Consider the following 20,987-nt stretch of genomic DNA (forward strand, 5'->3'; position numbering starts at 1 on the left):
AAAACACCATCTATTTGTTACTGCTTTCTTAAGGGGTTGAATGAACAATATTTACTGTGTGTGAAACGGATGCCGACTAGAGGAGTTCAGCAGTATAATGCACATGTGACGGAGGTCATCTTGCACCTGTTCACAACACTAGCACATGATATTACAGCGGTTACATCAGATATTCCATCGTATTGCACCTAATGAGGTGGATAGACATTGTTGTTACTGAAAAAACCTAAAAACTTAAAAAAGAAGAGTGTGGTGAGGACTCACATTGTATGTTCTGGATGATCTGGACATTTGCCACTGCTTCAAGATAATAAAAACAAACACACAAAACAAAACATCAAATAGTCGTGCAAATCAAGGGAAACACATACTAGTGCTAATGTGTGGCTAATAGTGGCTACTAGTGACAATCCGGTGTAACCAGCGTAGGACCAGACATTAGTAAAAAGGGAAGAAATCTGGTGCCACACGTCTTCTCAGTTATTTCTTATTTATTTACAGTGACTAATGTTTCGACAAAGCGTCTTCATCAGAGTCCTTATGCTCAGAAAGACATCCAGGCACAGGATTTCTTACCTTTTTACTGATTAAACATGTTTTGCCTTGAACAGCTACATAACTAGAAATCCATTTGCTGGAAATGTTATCATTTCTAATTTTGGCAAACCTGCTGCAGATATCTTGACTATTTCCTGCTTGAAGACTGAATCTAATTTCTCCTCCAGCTGTATCTTCAGTGCAGACACAGATTCCTTCAGGGGCTCCAAGGAGAAGCTTTGACTGACAGTCACGCTGGTTGAAATTGTGCTGTAAGGTCTCCCAGTGATGGACACAATGTTCTGCACAGAGGAACACACACACCAGGGTGAGGGAGACCTACTGACATGAACCCTTGATCAGACCCTTTACCACAATAATCGGGTTATTGGAATAAGCAGGTTATTGGAGTAAACTGTTCATTGCCGCCTGCATGCAGTCTGTCAGTTGCCTGTGTTCCACCTAAGTGTGTGACATGAAGCTAGACTTTTTAAGGCTTGTGATTGGCTACTTATCATTCTGGAATGTCCACTAACCTTTAATAACCTGTTTAAGGTGTATACATGTCTTGAGAAATCATTTATTACATTTATTAGCCAAAAACATACCTGTGCAATTACTCATAAACCGATAATGGCAGTAAACTGTTTATTCAGTTTACAAGAGCACTTGAATAAGCCGGTTACTCCAAAAAACTAGTTATAAACTGTTTATTGATGTGCGTATCTAGGCTCATTATAGGGCCCCTGTATCGCCGTGTATTGCCATGTTTTGAACTCTCTGAGTCATGTCATCTACCTTGAGGAAATGAATGGAATCATGTGTCTGTGAAAGCTGCTTCATTTCAGCATCTGTCCTCTTCAGCTCAGCAATCTCCTTCTGCAGTCGCTTCAGGAGTCCCTCCGCCCGACTCACCTCAGCCTTCTCCTGAGCTCTGATCAGCTTTGTCACCTCAGAGCGCCTTCTCTCAATGGAGCGGATCATCTCAGTAAACATCCTCTCACTCTCCTCCACTGCTGTCTGTGCACCAGACTGATAGGAGAGAGAGAGAGAGAGAGAGAGAGAGAGAGAGAGAGAGAGAGAGAGAGAGAGAGAGAGAGAGAGAGAGAGAGAGAGAGAGAGAGAGAGAGAAAGAGAAAGAGAGAGAGATAGATTACTACAATGCTATTATGTACTTTAGTAGACTACTACAATCCTGGGTTGTGTAATTGATAAATTAATAAAATAGGGATTAAATCCTGGCAAGCAATGTAGCCTATCTGCATTATGTGGTTGTGAAAGTTAGTTCCTCTGGCAAACAGCATTAGAGCCACGGTCTTCTCCTCTGTTCAGTTCTCACCTTGAGAGTCTCCACAGCCTTCCTCAGCTCCTGCAGCTCCGTCTCCTTCAACTGGATTATCTGCTGACATCTCCTCTGGCTCTGCCCCAACCCCTCCTGGAACATCAAGAATCAAAGCAACACATTTTGAATTGATCATTTATTTCTCAGAGTGATAGGCCGCATAGTTGAGCGAGATGAAATTGTTCGGCACAAATTCCTCAGTTGATACCACGTGACCTCAGTTAGTCATTTAACATGAGACAGACTAGCAGAGCCCGTTTGACACTGAAGTTGTCCTGTCAATGTTTTACAGAATGCCAGACATTGAACTCTCTCCTGTGTACCTCCTTAATGGGGCAAGCAGTTCATTATAGAAAAGGTGCATTTTGTTCAGTTTAAATAGCCTATAAACAAAGGCCTACTGTAAGCTAATAATGAATAGCCTACACAAGTAGGCCTATACTTTCATGTCCACGTCTTACCTTTTTATGGCTCCACTCTGCTTTTGCTGTGATTGTGTCATGGCTTTTATGATCGTCCATCGTACACAGATAGCAGATGCAACTCTGGTCTGTGCGACAGAATATTTCTAAAACCTTCTTATGACTGGGGCAGATCCTCTCCTGTAGCTGGCCAGTGGCTTCGACCATGGTGTGGTTTCTACCTATAAGTTCATCGTGAACTTTCAAATGAGTGGCACAGTACGACTTCAAACACTCCAGACAGGACTTGACAGCTTTTAGTTTTCTGCCGGTGCAGACGTCACATTCTACATCTCCAGGTCCAGCAGCACATTCAACGGGAGCTGCAGTTTGTATTCTGCTCTTCCTCATTTGATCCACGAGCTCAGACAAAACATGATTCTTCTTTAAAACGGGTCTTGGAGAGAAAGTCTCTCTGCACTGGGGACAGCTGTAAACGCCCTTCACGTCTTCCTTATCCCAACAAGCCTCAATACAATCCAAACAGAAATTGTGTCCACAGTTGAGAGTCACTGGATGCTTTAGAAGATCTAAACAAACAGGACACATGAAAATGTCCTGGTTACTTGCCATCGCTTCAGCCATTTTCTTAAGTATTCACTCAGCAATAAGTCGGTGAAAACAACAGCTCCTCAGGTGTAACGCAGTAAGTTTCTGTTTACCTGTGGTTCTGCAAACTTCCCGGATGGGGAGTGGCGTGTTGTATTCATGGAGTACTGCTGCCTTCTAGTGTCCATAGAAGGGTTTTTTGGAGGACAAACAAAAAAGTTTTGCTGCTGTGAACTTAAATTGAGGGCTTCTTCTACTTTGAATGATCTTTGAATTTCGCTTTTCATAGTGGAGACATGGGCTCCTCTATGATGGTGAATGCTGCAAAACTATTCATGATAGTTAAGGGCAGGGGTCCCCAAACTTTTTTTTGCCACATTCTCGTTCCTGATTGGGATCAGGGGACGGGATCAATCATGTGGACTGTATACCTATGCCACTGCCATGTTATAGCCATAATTTCTAGCACAAAATAGGTCATCATTACAAGTGATTTGCAAAAGAAGTGAGTACTTCACATGCTTTTCAATTTCCTTTTAATTTCTGATAACCATTTAAAAATAGCAAGGAAAGGTTATTAAAATATGGTGATTGACAGTTTATGAGTGACACAATAGAAATGGTAGGTCTGTTTATATCACAGTGAGATGAGAAACTATCAAGACAAGAAACTTGTGGTGAACATTACAAACTGTAGGAAGGCCTGTTGATAAGCAAAATAAAATATTTAAAACATACAGTCCCAAGAAAAAGTTTGTACACCCTTTGAAATTTCTGACCTTTCTGTCAAAATTGGTCATAAAACATGGTCCGATCTTCCCGGAAATCACAAGAAGGAACAACCAGAGTCTGCTTTAACTGATTCAACCCAAACATTTACAAGTTTTCATATTTTCATTGGCCATAAGATGTAAACATTCACAGGAAAGCAAGGCATAAGTAAGTACACCCTTGCATTCAATAGGTTTTAACCCTAAGTTAGTCGCAATAACCTCAACCAGATGTTTCCTGTAGTTGCAGATCAGATTAACAAAACAATCTGGATGTATCTGGTCTCCCTCTTCTTTACAAAACTGCCTCTCGTCAGCAAGGTTTGTGGTATGTCTGGAGTGCATAGCTTTCTTGACTTCATGCCATATAATCTCAATTGTTTTTTGTCAGGGCTTTGACTGGGCTATTCCAGAATGTGTATTTCATTATTATGAAGCCATTCTAAAGTCGATTTGCTTCTAAAGTATGGGTTGTTGTCACATTTCAGCACCCATCTTCAACTGTGTGACAGACTACCTCACTTTTTTCTGTAAAATATCTCTATAAACTTCTGAGTTCATTGTTCCACTGAAAATAGCTAACTGAAAAGGGCCTGAGGCAGCAAGGTAGCTGCATATAATGATGTTCTCGCCACCATACTCAAAGGTGGAGATGATGTTTTGGTGAAGGTGTGGTTCTCCAGTTCTCCTCCAAACTTGACATTGTGTGTTCCCCTGAACAATTCAACTTTGATTTCAACGTTGGTCTACAGAACATTTTGCAGTAATTCTATGAAGCATATAAATGCTTTTTGGCAAACCTCAAAGGTGCAGCAATATTTTTTTGGACAGAAACCCCATTCATTTTAGATTGGCAGAATGAATCCCATTTTTAGCGATTCTGGGTTACATCTCCTCTTCTGAGTATGGTGGCGGGAGCATCATTATATGCGGCTACCTTGCTGCCTCAGGCCCTTGACAGTTTGCTATTATCAGTGGAACAATGAACTCAAGTTTATTGTGATATTTTACAGAAAAAACGTGAGGTAGTCTGTCACACAGTTGAAGCACACAAGAGTATGGGTCCTGAAATGTGACAACAACCCACTTTAGAAGCAAATCGACTTTAGAATGGCTTCATAATAATGAAATACACATTCTGGAATAGCCCAGTCAAAAGCTCTGAAAAAAAACAATTGAGATCATATGGCATGAAGTCAAGAAAGCTATGCACTCCAGACATCCCACAAACCTTGCTGACGAGAGGCAGTTATCTAAAGAAGAGGGAGACAAGATACAAACAGATTGTTTTTTAAATCTGATCTGCAACTACAGGACAAGTCTGGTTGATGATATTGCCACTAACTGAGGGTTAAAACCTACTTAATGCAAGGGTGTACTTACTTATGCCCGGCTCTCCTGTGAATGTTATGGCCTTATGACCAATAAAAATATGATAACATGTAAATGTTTGGGTGGAATTAATTAAAGCAGACTCTGATTGTTCCTTCTTGAGATTTCTGGGAAGATCAGACCATGTTTTATGACCAATTTTGACAGAAATGTAAGAAATTTCAAAGGGTGTACAAACTTTTTCCTGGGACTGTATATTTCANCAATTTTTTTCTGTGAGGATTGCTTCTTTGGGCCAGCTCAAATGGTGAGATGCAGAGAGATGGAGGGCCAAAGGTCAAAGGGTCAAAGGGGCGTGGTGGGCCGTATCCGGCCCCCGGGCCGTAGTTTGGAGACCCCTGGTTAAGGGTCTCCTCCTGTCTCTCCTCTTCTTGCCCACACACCTGGGGCGGCACCTACAGCCTTCGAAGAAGGAGAACGACTGTGGCCATGTTGCTGATGAATGATAATACGCATTTTTATGTAACTAGCCAAAGATGCAGTCCGACTTCAATTCTTATATTCCCTTTGTGTCCGCTAAGAGTGTGTCAGATGACTTCTTAGTATATTCCCTTTGTGTCTGCTAAGAGTATGTCTATGTCAGATGACTTCTTAGTATATTATATTCCCTTTGTGTCTGCTAAGAGTGTGTCAGATGACTTCTTAGTATATTCCCTTTGTGTCTGCTAAGAGTATGTCAGATGACTTCTAGTATATTCCCTTTGTGTCCGCTAAGAGTGTGTCAGATGACTTCTTAGTATATTCCCTTTGTGTCCGCTAAGAGTGTGTCAGATGACTTCTTAGTATATTCCCTTTGTGTCTGCTAAGAGTATGTCAGATTATCCTGGTGAACCAGTAGCCTGGAGCCCAGCCCCCTGGGTGTCAACACATAGCTTCTGGTTCACCAGGAAAATGTCAAATGACTTCTTAGTATATTCCCTTTGTGTCTGCTAAGAGTATGTCAAATGACTTCTTAGTATATTCCCTTTGTGTCCGCTAAGAGTGTGTCAGATGACTTCTTAGTATATTCCCTTTGTGTCCGCTAAGACAGATGACTTCTTAGTATATTGCCTTTGTGTCTGCTATGTCAGATGACTTCTTAGTATATTCCCTTTGTGTCCGCTAAGAGTGTGTCAGATGACTTCTTAGTATATTCCCTTTGTGTCTGCTAAGAGTTGGCTACTGTAACTGCTGTGTCCAGGGGTGTAGCAGCAAATTGTGGGCCCTATGTTCAATCAGCTCCAGTGGGCCCCTCCAGCCATATATCTCCATAAATTGGTCAGTGCGTGGGCCCCCTACATACATAAGGCCTGGTGACTCTGTCACACTTTACCCCACTGTCCAACACCCCTGGTTGTGTCAGATGTGCCTGTAGGGTCGCGCTGAGAGTCATCAAATCCATAAGAGTTCTTCTGTCCTTATAGAGATGGGCTTTATTTTTTTGTTTTCCCCTGACTGCGTGACCCAGGCTGCTCACAACTCAACCTCTGATTGTTGGAAACCGCTGTCGGTCAAAAAATCAGCTCACGTGGTTGGCTGCCAGTATCTTGCCCCTCCTCACAACACAATGTTTATAAACAACAACAAAAACATGTATAGTCTGGCCAACCTGTAGAGATTTTTGCCAGAGGACGGGTTTTACGGGAGGGGGTCAACTCTCTTCTGTGTAGTACGGTGGCCAAAGTGGGCATTGAAACGGCGCTGCCTATTGTCCAACTTGATCTTTATATATGAATATTAACAAAATGAGGAAATTCAGGAAATTCAAAATGTTAGACATGCAGCCGATCCACCTTTTCATGTGAAAAAGTGCACTTTTCAGAATAATAGTGAATATTTATAATATGATGGTTGTGGTGAGTATTCATGAAAAATGTAACATTTGTGAATGGGTAGCATGAATTCTGGAAAGAAACCCCTAAAAAAGTACACAGTGCACCTTTAACCTGAGTATGAAATGTCTCTTTAACTGGATGCAGCTGTTATCAGACTTCTTTGGTGTAAGTGTCCACAGATGTTTATGTAACTGGATGCAGCTGTAGGCTAATCAGACTTCTTTGGTGTCTACGTGTCCACAGATGTTTATGTAACTGGATGCAGCTGTAATCAGACTTCTTTGGTGTCTAAGTGTGTACACAACCCTGATCTGAGAGCCCATCAAATCCATAAGATCTGACCTTATATAATCAACTATTGATGTATTTATTTAGATAGTTAGTACCATCTCTATTTTAATAACATCTCTAATTTACATAGGCCTTACAAACTTAAAGGAACAGACCACCGTTTTTGGATTTTCACATATTTGCAGTATTTCCAAGCATTATTCATGAATGTGCATATCATTTTTGTGTTTGCATTGCTTAGTTTAACAGTATAACCAAATGTAGCACTGATTCTTGAAAGTTTGGCAAAAACATGTCCCTGCAGTAAAATATTAATTCTGTTGAAAATCAACTAAATTTTCACAAACAAAATGAACCCAGGTAATGGCCAAGGGGTCTGTCACACGAGTACACAGTTGTTTGAAATATTTAAGTGTAATTTTATTACTTTTCATGGCTATAAACCTGTCCACACCCTGTAAAAACGCCTGTCCCAAGGACTGGCATCATCATTTCAATTGACTTAAAATACAAAAATCACTAACAGAATTGAACAATATCACCATGATGTGCAAGACCATATTAAAGTGGTTCTACAGATGTGCACATAGTGGATGTAAAACAATATTTACTATTATTTACTGATTGCTCAAAATGTGTCCAGCATATTGGTCACCACCGTCAGATTTTTTCTAAAAGACAATAAAATCAGGTATGCACAAGGTAATTTTCATTACTGAGGACCCCTTTTCAAACCTTCAGCTCTACTGCCTACTTCACCATCACTGAAGCTCCTGTAAGTTTATTATTTTGTCCTCAATTTGTTAATTTGTTTGGACACTGGTACTGTCCCAATCATAAACTGTCAACACCGTCGGGGGTTTTAATAGTATTGTATTACATTAATGTTAATAAATATAATTTTTTTCAGAAAAGGTATGAAGCACCCAAGAAACAGAGCGAAAATGAAATGGCTAATGTGAACAAACAATGCATAATATTTAAAAGAGTGTTTTTTTGTCTCACACCGTCAGATGTAACCACCGTCAGATTTTGTTCTGCTCATCATGTTGTTCCATATTTTACTAAATTGTGCTGGTTAATGAAACATTACGCAGAGGTGTCAATCCCGGGTTCAGAAAGTAAAAACCCTGCCACAAATTGGATCCAACCATCTCCGAATCACCTGATAATTGAACACTCAAGATTTTAGCTGCTTATTAGAGTCACCTGTGTTGGAAGGAAACTGTGGCAGGGTTTTTACTTTCTGGACCAGGAATTGACACCTCTGCGTGTTAGTAATAATTGTGAGCCAAAATGATACTCTAGCCACCACTCAGGTGCATTTGGAGGTTTTTTTGTCAGAAAACCTGACGGTGGTGACATCTGATGGAGTTCACCAAAAAACACATGTTTTACGTGTTTTTGACATGTTTTAAGAATATGCATACAATAAGTGTCTACAGTTATGTTGAATTGTTAAAGTAATTCACTTTAATACAGTAAACATGTGTTTTTACTTCTAATTCTGTCTGCCGCTGTTGACAAAACAAGAAAGAGCCCATTTTATGAAAAATGTTAAACATGGGGAGCTTGGCCAATGCATTCACTGCACAGCCAAGACCTACATCTATGATAATACACCTCTATATTTTGGATTTGAACAACTTAAAAGCTGTTTTTACCACATTTTCAACAACCAGTGGCTTACTTCCTAGATAATCTAACTAATGAAGTAAAAAGACATGCTCATACTGTGCACACACAAAAATAAAGTGTTTATGCAAGATGCCATTGACTTGAGAGGGCTATTTATTTTGCTAAATGCAGGTACTAATTAGGCCACTTTCACCACTCTCAGATTACTGTCACCACCGTCAGTTCTTAAGTCACCACCGTAAGAAGGAGTTTTGGACATTTTAAAGGAATGTGCTTACAACATTTTCCTTAGGAGTTGTTGAAATATCAAAGTAATAGCCAATTTAAGCCTACACGAATATTTGTGAAATTACAAAAAATTGTTTGTTGTATTTAGGCGTTAAGTAAGCATCGTTTGACGGTACATATTTTAAAATTAGAACACATGAAGCAGTATTAAAATAGAACAAAAGTGAATTTTCAACATTTAAAGGCATATGTGTGAACCAAAAAATACACATAATCACTTAAAAACTCCAGATACATATGCAACCAAATCAATACAATTTTAATAACTTTTAATTGTGTCTGACGGTGTTGACAAAAAACAAGCTATGGTCGGAGAAAAACCTGATTTCTGAAAAAAATACATAATGGGGAGATTGGCCTTGTGCATTTCTGAAAAGCCAAGACCTTAGTCTACAAGGATATACCATATAATTTTGTAATTCACTTTGTTTTTTTCTGTCAACATTACAACCTGTTTTAGCCACTTTCTCAAGAATCAGTGTTAGGCATATAATGCAAGTATATGGTACAAACTAAAACATCATCAAATGTACTTATAAACCACTTTAAAATTAATAAAATTCACCTGAGTGTAAAACAGCAATTTCATTCCGTCCGGTGATCACTTGTGGCTTGATGCCACCAGTTACTTCCAGTGATTATGCTAAGCTCAGGGGTGGGGAACCTTTTTCATTCGAGGGGCCACTTCAAATTCCTCAGAGGGCCGTAAAAGTCCTCAGAGGGCCGTATTATGAACACAAACCAGGATTTCCCCCTGCACTTTAGGCCTATATTGAAGGCAGCCACCTTTAAAACAGACCCCACCTTCTCTAGGTCCCCTGAATATAACTTAATTGTATTGCAAATGTATGTTCCAAATTTACCTTTACAAATATGTCATATTTCATGTGAAGTTGCATAACATTGAAACTATCGGGGTCCGGATAAAACAGACTCAAGGACCGTAAATGGCCCTTGAGACATAGGTTCCCCATCCCTGACGCCCTCGAGACATAGTCTCCCCACCCCTGGCCCTCGAGACATAGTCTCCCCACCCCTGGCCCTCGAGACATAGACTCCCCACCCCTGGCCCTCGAGACATAGGCTCCCCACCCGTGGCCCTCGAGACATAGGTTCCCCACCCCTGCTGCCCTCGAGACATAGGTTCCCCCCCCCTGCTGCCCTCAAGACATAGGTTCCCCACCCCTGGCCCTCGAGACATAGGTTCCCCACCCCTGGCCCTCGAGACATAGGTTCCCCACCCCTGGCCCTCGAGACATAGGTTCCCCACCCCTGCTGCCCTCGAGACATAGGTTCCCCACCCCTGGCCCTCGAGACATAGGTTCCCCACCCCTGGCACTCGAGACATAGGTTCCCCACCCCTGTGCTAAGCTATGCTAATAATTCTGATCCAAGGGGTAGGGCCTACTGAAAACACTGAGAAGAAAATGATGCACATTCATGAAGAATGCTGGGAAATGCTGCAAATATGTGAACATCAAAAAAGGGGTGTCCGTTCCTTTAACTCTCTGGTCCTGTGTTTGTATGTGTCGTTTATTTTGTCCATGTTGTATATATGATACTGCTGCAACACGTGCATTTCCCCACTGTGGGATAATACAGGGCATACTCACTCACCTACTGCCAGACTGATATTTACATTTATTTATTTTATCTATGTATGCACATTGACAACAACTACCAGACTGGTAGGAAAGTAACAACATCCACCACCACCATACTAAAGAAATACAATATAAATATCCAACTGCTTCATAAATGATGGATAACAAATAGGCCTATAGTGTGATATAGTCAGTGCTGTATTTGATTGAATTTAATATGAATATCATTGACATCAACTATGACAGTAAAACACCACAACCACTTCTAAATGGGCATAAACTATGAATATAAAATAACAACCCACCAGAACTATAAATGTCCAAATGTTTTGTGATATAAATGTCCAAATGTTTCATAAATGAATAAAACAAGTGTAATATCAGTGCTGTATCCAACTCTGCTTGGAATTAGTATAAATAATTGGTATCATATTCAAATCCTTCATTAATTAATTGTAAAATCAAATTCTTCAACCTGTACATAACATAGGAAATTGCGCAAAAACAACATATTTGCTGTTAAATCAAATCATTCAGGTTTTCAAAGTAGTTTAATGACGAGTAACTACTTAATAACACACTTGGACATTCCAACTCAACTTGGAATTGATAGTAACTAATGTCATCAATGACTTCAGCTGTAAAAGTAAAACAACAGCCCACCATATAATATAACATTTGGCATCAACATGTGAACAGACATTTCCACAGAGATGAGAAAGAATTACAACAGTTAAGCAATATGCAAAGAAACTCAACATTTGATATCTAAAGCACAGCAACACACTGTACTAATGCGTATGTGTGTGTGTGTGAGTGTGTGTGTGTGTGTGTGTGTGTGTGTGTGTGTGTGTGTGTGTGTGTGTGTGTGTGTATGTGTGTGTGTGTGAGTGTGTGTGTGTGTGTGCAGCAAGTGCTGTAGAGGCCCCACAGGAGCAACATTTACCTGTAGGGGCCTCACAACAGCTTCACTGATGATCCATCACCTAAATAAAACCCAGGGTAGAGTGTGTGTGTGAATGTGGTGTGGACTTTGTGCAGGAGGGTCATTGTGTCTCCAGAGATGCTGTAGAAGGCCAGAGTTCCTGCCCTGTGATCCACATACACTCCTATTCTGGAGCTGGCCACTAGAGGGAGTTTAGTCTTTTCATTATTGTGCCAGAATAAGGAGCTGGAGCTACGGAGGGCCAGCCTCCAGGACTGATCATTAAATCCAAACAGACACTCATGACCCCGTCCTTTCCTGCTGATGCTTTTATATGACACTGCTATACCAACATCTCCACTCCTCTCAACCTCCCAGTAGCAGCGTGCAGACACACCCTCTCTACACAGCACCTGAGGCCACCTAATAAATCTGTCTGGATGATCAGGATATGACTGAGGGGCCTCATCTCTCCTCTCCACCCTCCTGTTCTCCTCAGACAGATGGAGTTCTCTGTGTGCTGTGTTTGGATCCAGAGTGAAGTGACAGGAATCTGATGGAGGAGAAGATGGGAAAAGGAAAATAAACAAGTTGTAATATGTGTGTCTTTGTGCATGTGTGGGAGAGGGGTGGTGGTGATTGATGTGCGTGTATACAGTTTGGGCCAAAAGTTTGGACACACTTTCTTATTCATTGACTTCTCTTTATTTTCCTGCCTAGTTACAGTACATAGTAGGGTTTTTTTTTTTTTTGCGGAGGGCATCAAAACTATGCATGAACACATATAGAGTTACCGTATGTGCTTAACGAAGTGTGTGTGTGTGTGTGTGTGTGTGTGTGTGTGTGTGTGTGTGTGTGTGTGTGTGTAACTTACACTGTAAGAAGTCCTCTCTGGTCACTGGTTCAGCAGTAAGAGCCTGGCCATCAGACACTGTGACAGAGGGGCAGATAGACATTGAGGTTCTCATTAATATTGTCCCCCATTGTTTGACTCTACCGCAGTGGTTCTCAACCTGTTTGGAACAAATGCCCTCTTGACCTCATCATAAGCCTCCCGACGCCCCCCTTGACCGCATCATAAGCCTCCCGACGCCCCCCTTGACCTCATCATAAAGGCGAATTCATAGTTCACATAACTGGCTCTAACGTCATTCATACCTCCCTGTCGACGATGGCGTGCGCTCAAAATGACGTCACACGCCCCTCCTTAAGCTGCCGCAGCGAGAGGTCATGCACTTCACATTTTTTGTAACTTGGCGTGCGCCACCAGCGACTATGCATGTAGGCAGACAAAGCAGGAGTTTCGAAGAGATATGGCTACAGCTACTGTACTACAGAATGGACCCTGCATCATTTTGAGGATAATAAAATGTCTTAGAGAGTTATTTTATCTTCTCCCTTAAATGTTGTTCAGTGAAACAATTGTTTACTTTGTTCAGAAACACGTTGTGTTTGGCAATCTATTTATAAATTCTGCAGCCAGAACAATGCTATCACGTGGTCTTGGAATGATCTGACAATGAATCTATGTTTTATTGTAATGTCATAAGTCAGACGTTCAGTAGCCCTACAGCAGCCGTGTTTGGCTTTCCATTTTAGATCTCTACAACCTCTGTATCTGATTCTGCCGACGATTTCTGCAGTTTCTCTCATGAACAGCAGAGGGCACACTTCCGAAAATGCGAGCAAACGCCTGTAAATGGCGCTTTTGACTATGAATGGTCTGCCACATTTTAATGGTTCTCGTGCCAAATGCGCCAAATTACGCACGTTAAGTATGCAGAGCCCTTAAGCCTCCCAATGCCCCCCTTGACCTCATCATAAGCCAATAATCTGTATTCTGCATTCCAATTGGTTACTCGCTTAACTCACATCGCTCAAAGATAAAATAAGTTTATCTCGGAACCCGCCCACATCGCATCGCTTGTACTCTCCTCGCCTACTCACCAGCGAGACTCGCTGGAACACGTAGACATTCTATTGACTTCATCCGCTGAGCGAGTAACTAGCAGCGACGTGTGTGTACGGCCCTTAAGCGGCGTAGACACAGAAAGCTAGCTTTTCGCTTGCTCGCCTACTCGCCACGCTTTCATGGAACGTTCGCTGAAAGTTCCTGCGGCTTTAACTGCCAATGGACAGCCGAGAAGTACCGAACTCTGCATTCCAATTGGTTACTTGCTTACTCGCCTCGCTCGAAGATAAAATATTTTCAACTCGGAATCCACCCACATCGCATCGCTTGTACAGTACTCGCCTACTCGCCTGCGAGTCTCGCTGGGACACATTGACATTCTATTGAGTTCATTCGCTGAGCGAGTAACTAGCAGCGACGTGTGTGTACGGCCCTTTAACACCTCATTGGCTCTACAGCCCCCACCCTCTGGATCGGTCTACCTCTCCATGTCCGTCAAGCCCCCACACTGGCTACGTCTATGGTCCTTAACCACCCTGCCCCTACCCCACCTCTACCCCCCTCCTCTCCTCTCTCTCTATTGCCCTGCCCACTCTCCTTTTGTAAAACGACCTTGGGTTACTTGAAAGGCGCTATATAAAACCAAGTTATTATTAGATGCGTCCAGCATCTCTATAACAGGGTCTGTCTGTCCGTCCGTCCGTCCGTCCGTCCGTCTGAAACGCTTTCATTAAATTGTTGTCCGTCTGAAACGCTTTCTTTAAATTGTTCCTTCCTGTGGCCACAAGGCGGCAGACTTGCCATTTTGGACCGGAGCGAATGCGTGCAAGCATAGCCTTTCTATACTAAACCGGATGCTAACGTTGGCGAAAAGTAGCCTAGCCACAGGCTAACTGACAAACGTGAGGCCAACAACTCAGCCGATCGTGATGTACGCCACAAATAGACCAATCGACCTCATATTTAGACACTACAATGTTGATTTCTGCCTTCGATTTTCATCAGTTAAGAAATCTAGCGTCGGATTAACACATTATTAAGGTAGTAAAGCGAGTTGCCGCCATGTTTGTTTTCCAGAATCACCCGGGTAGAGAGCTCACGTGCAGCATTCTGGGTAATTGAGTTTCACGTTATTAATGCACAAAATGCGTGTTTTTAAAAAAATGCAGTGAGTTTAAAAAATCAAACCAACTGCCATTTGGAAGGGCAATGGTGCTTTTCGTTGCGCTCAGAGACAGTACAGGAGAGAACGCGTCTTTCGTAATTGCTTTGCAGTCGTGTGCATTTGATAAACTCTGGCACGGAAGTTCACTGCTTTGTGCCTTGACGGTGAAGCTGGTATTGAAAAAAAGTCCATAATACACCTAAAGGGTCAACCCATAAGCGCATGATTCACCCAAATGGTTTTATTTATTTATTATTTGTCGATGTTTAGATTCTTTCCCACATGCACATAATGCTGAAATGGCGTGATACTAAAGGTTGTTAGGCCTAATAAATGTCTGGTAATTTGTAATGTAGCCTACTTCATCTAGGCTATGTGAAATTTCAAATCATAGCCTATGGTTCTTTTCCAAATCCAAGAATGATGATAAGCTTATTATACCCTAAACTGCAAAAAATAAAGCCATGTCTCGCTATTTTGCTGCCTTGCTGCCTGCCACAATATTTGGAGTGTCCATGATGACCAATAAACAAAAAGTACATCCTCGGGGGGCGTTGACAGGCTAGGAGGAGGCCAGGGGGGGCGTTTGGGGGGGAAAATGGCATAGTTGGAACTGGCATAGAGGGACGCATCTGTTGTCCGCCTGTCGGCCTTGTTATTATTAATTTTATTATTGGTCTTATTATTATTATTATTATTATTATTATTATTGAGAGACCAAGTTACCGCGACCTCAACATGGAAATGTGACCCTCGCTGTGGTGTCAATATTACATGCTGTGTCTACGGCACACCTTATGTTGAGGTGAACTACAGCTGTGGTGTCAATATTAGGCTACATCCTGTCTGTGTGTGTGTGTGTGTGTGTGTGTGTGTGTGTGTGTGTGTGTGTGTGTGTGTGTGTGTGTGTCGGATACTCACTCTGTATGTTCTGGATGATCTGGACATGTTTCGCTGCTACAACACAAAAAAACACATTATGAAATGGTTATCTTACGTTACACAATTGCTAATGCACTGTTAATGGTGGAAATGTTATAATTTCTAGGGTCGTCAAACCTGCTGCAGATATTTTGACTACTTCTTGTTGGAAGGTGGAATTTAATTTCTCCTCCAGCTGCATCTTCAGTGCAGATACAGATTTCTTCAGGGGCTCCAAGGAGAAGCTTTGGCTGACGGTCACGCTGGTTGAAGTTGTGCTGTAAGGCCTCCCAGTGATGGACACAATGTTCTGCACAGAGAAACACACACACACTAGGGTGAGGTAGACCTACTGACATGAACCATGGTTTGAACTCTGTAAAAAGTAAAGTTGGCTACCTTGAGAAAATGGATGGGATCCTGTGTCAGTGAAAGCTGCTTCATTTCGGCATCTGTCCTCTTCAGCTCAGCAATCTCCTGCTCCAGTCGCTTCAGGAGTCCTTCAGCACGACTCACCTCAGCTTTCTCCTGAGCTCTGATCAGCTCTGTCACCTCAGAGCGCCTTCTCTCCACGGAGCGGATCACCTCAGTAAACATCCTCTCACTCTCCTCCACTGCTGTCTGTGCACCAGACTGATATGACACACACACACGCACGCACGCACACGCACGCACGCACGCACATATTACTATCTGTGGTAGTTAGACCACATTTATTAACATTTATGGTTAACGCCTCTAGGGGGAGCTCCATAGCTAATATAATGCAAGACTTATGGGGACATATCAGTTAGTAGAGAGAAGAAGATACATCAAGCCAAGGGCTAGAGACGTGTTAGGTTGTTGTGTGAAATATTAAATGGCACGAAACCAAAAGAGACAACCTTTCAAGTGTGATGACTGCTACAGCCACCGTAGGATATCACACTATCATACAATACAATTATATGGGGTTGTGTAATTGGTGACTTAATTAAATTGCAATTAAATCCTGGTAAACAATGTGACCTATATACCGTATAGACCCTTTACTGTCTGTAAACAGATATGACGTAATTTGGCTGCGTGCGCATTGTTGGAGCAAAATCGACCATGCACCATTCACTTGTACAGAAACTAGCCAGGTGTTTTTTTCCACAATAAGAAAACGGATGGTCAAGATAACTTCAGATATGCAGTGGGCATCACAGACATGGGTATTCCTGGTGATGTCCTCAGTCTGGTCAGTACGTTTAATGTCTTGCAACAAACATCTCCTATGCTTCTGGAACAGGCTCTTCCCTCTCAAAAAAGCTTAACAAGTGTACTTTTCAGAATCTCTATTTTCTATCAACCTACACGCTTCAGGAGGGCAGGTCTTCTCTCTTTAGGGTCAGCACTGTCTGTTCGTGTGGAGCCCTCTCTCACGCCTTTCGTAAAGTCTTCACGAAAATAATAGATTAATTTTCACGCTGCCTATTCACTTGAATTACTTGAAATAACAGTGGTGCTTTCTGTAGATTTTAGAATGATTGCATGGCGGTGGGGTGGGGGTGTTTTGAAGCTCATTTGAGATGGCTACTGGCTAGCAAGAACATCCTATGGATATTAGACCTACTTGGATATTATCTAATTAAGAAAATTTGAAAGACGTCACGAAGAAGGTAAGGACAGCTTTCCCTATAATAATGTCCGCCGTGGCATTATATTGATTTCATATCACTCATCTCCTTCAGGTATTTTCCAATTGTTGTCACATTTCTAGTCCAGTAGTCTGGGTTCGGCAGGGTCTGGCTAAAACGAAAGAGACGAGGCACATTTTGTGTCCATCTGTGACAGCAGTATTGGTGTAGTTATTCCAGCGTTATAATTTAGTTGTGTGTTCTCCAATTGACAACTAGTTGTGCTGACTTGCTAACAGCATCTCCACTCCATGTTGATTTTATCATCTAGCGTTTCTCCTGTTAGCATAATATACACCGCTATGCCATCTATAAATAGTTGCTGCGCTTATCAATTCTGGTGACTGAGACCATCAAAATGACAGCCTGAATTAAGTTTTGAATAAAGTTTCATGGATAGACGATGACAGACAGTGGCCACAGGTGATTAATGAAGCTATATCATGAACTGGTAGAATAAATGAATGAAACATAAGGACATGTAAAGCTGTACTGAAGACATAGCTATGTGTGGGCTAACTGGCATCTCTTCAAAACGAGTTTGTTAATGAATTCTGGTTTCACTTAAAACGTTCAAAAATGTCTTGTTTTCAACCCCAAGACCCTCCTTGATCTACCAGCGAAATTTAGAGTAATTTGGGGTTGTTAAATGGTTGTGTGAAATGTTTGTTGTCAACATTACATACTCGGATTTAGCTAGCAACCCGGATAGTTAGCCTTCTGTTAGTTACCAGACATCTCTCCAAAACATGTTTGTTACTTAATTCTGGTTTCACTTAAAAAGTTCAAAAATGTCTTGTTTTCAACCCCAGGACCCTCCTTGACCTACCAGCGAAATGTTGAGTAATTTGGGGTTGTTAAATGGTTGTGTGAATTGTTTATTGTCAACATTACATGCTCGGAGTAACCCGTAATGGCTAGATAAAATATCATGCGTGTTTAAATGTATCCCGGGGCAATGCTGCTTTGTTTATCTCTTAAAAATGGCGAATATTACCCGTAATGCATTTCGCGCCGGTAATTGCGAACTCACTTATTCCCGATCTTACCCATGCCTGCAGTTCACCTAAGGGTCGACAGAGCACAGCCCATTCATTCTGAATAGAGTCTGCACTCCTTCGTTGGCGCCCCTAGAGAGCAGTACCACCTGGAAGAGTGGAGTGTCTCGAAATACCCTTAAAACCTCTGTGATGTGTTTGAATCAACAATGCGCACACATTCAGTGATGATGTGAATTCTGGATGGGTCAATGGTTGCCAACATTACTTCCTCAGGAATACAAAATCAGAGTCATGCTTATGTGACAGCTCGTTATAACTACTCTCACTGCAAAATCAGAAACCTGCAGCAGATTGTCTTCTCCTCTGGTCAGTTCTCACCTTGAGAGTCTCCACAGCCTTCCTCAGCTCCTGCAGCTCCTTCTCCTTCAACTGGATTATCTGCTGGCATCTCCTCTGGCTCTGCCCCAACTCCTCCTGGACCATCAGGAATCAAAGCAACATATTTTGAATTGATCATTTATAAATTGTAGACTAAATTCTTTAGAAACAGCTGATTCAACGTGACCTCATGCTAGACGTTAAAGGTGTGCAAAGGTGTGTAAAAATATTTTTAGCAGTTTATTTCCAAAATGCATGTTGCCTATTCACAAATGTTACCTTTTCATACAGTAAATAAGTACCACCACCATCAAATTCAAAGTATTCATTATGACTGGGAAAATGGAACTTTTCATGCATGAAAAGGGGGATCTTTTCCATTGACCGCCATTTGGAATTTCCGGAAACAGCCTATACATTTTTATCTGCATAACTTACTGTACTTTGGTCATACTAGTACAATTAGTTCATTATTTAGTGAATGTTCATAAAACGATCAAATTTGGCAGCAGCACAGGTTGTGAGCAGCATAGTTGCAATACCTAATCTGGCCATAACCCTACACAGTTCACCTAAACACGAGGAGACAGAGTGGCAGAACCTGTATGACAGGTGGTAGGAGGGAGGCTACACGGAAGTCAATGTTTTACAGAATATCAGACATTGAACCTTTGACAATAAATGATCTCTTGTGTGCTTTCCAATGTAGAAATAACACACTTTGTTCACAATAGACAAATTAGGCTACATAGGCCTACTGCATGAAGCCATGGAAATATATTTTTTTAATTTCCATGTCTTACCTTTTTATGACTCCACTCTGCCTTAGCTGTGATCATGTCATGTCCTTTATGATCGTCCACCATACACAGATAACAGATGCAGCTCTGGTCGGTGCGACAGAATATTTCAAAAACCTTCTTATGACGAGGACAGACCATCTCCTGTAGCTGGCCTGTGGCATCGATCATGTTGTGATTTCTACCTTTAAGTTCGTTGTGAGCTTTCAGGTGATTGTCACAGTACGACATCACACACTCCAGACAGGACTTGACAGCTTTGAGTTTTCTACTAGCGCAAACGTCGCAGGCCACATCTCCAGGTCCAGCAGCACATTCAACAGGAGCTGTAGTTTGTATTCTGCTCTTCCTCATTTGATCTACGAGCTCAGAGAAAACATGATTCTTCTTTAAAACGGGTCTCGGAGTGAAAGTCTCTCTGCACTGGGGACAGCTGTAAACGCCCTTCACGTCTTCCTTATCCCAACAAGCCTCAATACAATCCAAACAGAAATTGTGTCCACAGCTGAGAGTCACTGGATCCTTCAGAAGATCTAAACAAACAGGACACATGACAATTTCCTGGTTACTTGCCATCGCTTCAGCCATTTTGCTAAATATTCGGCAATAAGTAGGTGTAAACAACAGCTCCTCAGGTGCAACGCAGTAAATTTCGATTTACCTGTGGTGCCGCAAACTTCCTGGATGGGGAGTGGCGTGTTGTATTCATCAAAGTCTCTATATATACGGCTCTGATATACGGCTCTGGTATTCATGGAGTACTGCTGCCCTCTAGTGTCCATGAGTAATAACAGCGAGCAGCAGCAGCAGTTTGGATGCTGCAAAACTTCTCCATCAAAGTTTTTGTGGAGGACAAATAATAAAGTTTTGCTGCTGTGAATTTAAATCGAGCCCCCCCCCCCCCCCCCNATTCAACATGCCAAATGCTAATTAGATAATGCTCTTTGAATTGCGCTTTTAGGAGACATGGGCTCCTCTATGATGGTGAATGCTGCAAAACATATGTGCAGTGTGCACTTGCACTGCAAAACTATTCATGATATAGTTAAGGGTCTCCTCCTGTCTCTCCTCCTCTTGCCCACACGCCCTGGCGGCATCTCCTCCTTAAGTCTTTGAAGAAGGTGAATGTCTGCGTTGATAAACTGCATCTTAATGTAACTGGCCAAAAATACAATCAGACTTCAATTCTCATATTCCATTTGTCTCTGCTGAGAGTACTGTTGTGTAAGGAGATGACTTCTTATATTTCCCTTGTGTGTCTGGTAAGTATAGTCTACTTTTGTGTCAGGAGATGACTTCTTATAATCCCTTTAGGCTCTTTTCCACAGCAGGTTTTCTGGTAGGCCTACAGTTTGTCACAGCACGACTTTTTGCTTTCCCAATGGGCATGACAGCTCAATTGAGAAGCAAAAAGTGGCGGCTGAGTCTCGAGCTGTAAGCCTACCAGAAAACTGGCAGTGGAAAAGAGGCGTTAGTGTTCCTATACAGTACTGTTGTGTCAAATGGCTTCTTATAGTCACTTTATGCCAGTAGTGCAG

At 41.9% G+C, this 20,987-nt stretch overlaps 2 protein-coding genes across 2 annotated transcripts in view; both read right to left on the reverse strand.

Moving 5' to 3' along the window:
- LOC134446482 (E3 ubiquitin-protein ligase TRIM47-like) overlaps positions 1-2,930 on the reverse strand; it is a 3,858-nt gene extending 928 nt beyond the window's left edge. The window contains exons 1-3 of the mRNA XM_063195852.1: positions 2,341-2,930; positions 1,877-1,972; positions 1,336-1,569 (exon numbers count right to left, since the gene is read on the reverse strand). Of these exons, the coding sequence (XP_063051922.1) occupies positions 1,336-1,569; positions 1,877-1,972; positions 2,341-2,925 (915 nt within the window). The 5' untranslated portion in view covers positions 2,926-2,930. The remainder of the gene's footprint in view (positions 1-1,335; positions 1,570-1,876; positions 1,973-2,340) is intronic.
- An 8,586-nt stretch (positions 2,931-11,516) lies between these two features.
- On the reverse strand, positions 11,517-20,037 carry LOC134445613 (tripartite motif-containing protein 16-like). The gene is made up of 7 exons (XM_063194659.1): positions 19,453-20,037; positions 18,650-18,745; positions 16,009-16,242; positions 15,748-15,919; positions 15,610-15,645; positions 12,486-12,542; positions 11,517-12,164 (listed from the first exon to the last, which is right to left on the reverse strand). The coding sequence occupies exons 1-7, from the start codon at positions 20,035-20,037 to the stop codon at positions 11,644-11,646; spliced, it is 1,701 nt and encodes a 566-aa protein (XP_063050729.1). The 3' UTR covers positions 11,517-11,643.
- Between the last annotated feature and the right edge of the window lie 950 nt (positions 20,038-20,987).

The sequence above is a fragment of the Engraulis encrasicolus genome, chromosome 3, assembly GCF_034702125.1.
Source record: "Engraulis encrasicolus isolate BLACKSEA-1 chromosome 3, IST_EnEncr_1.0, whole genome shotgun sequence".
Classification (NCBI taxonomy): Eukaryota; Metazoa; Chordata; class Actinopteri; order Clupeiformes; family Engraulidae; genus Engraulis; species Engraulis encrasicolus.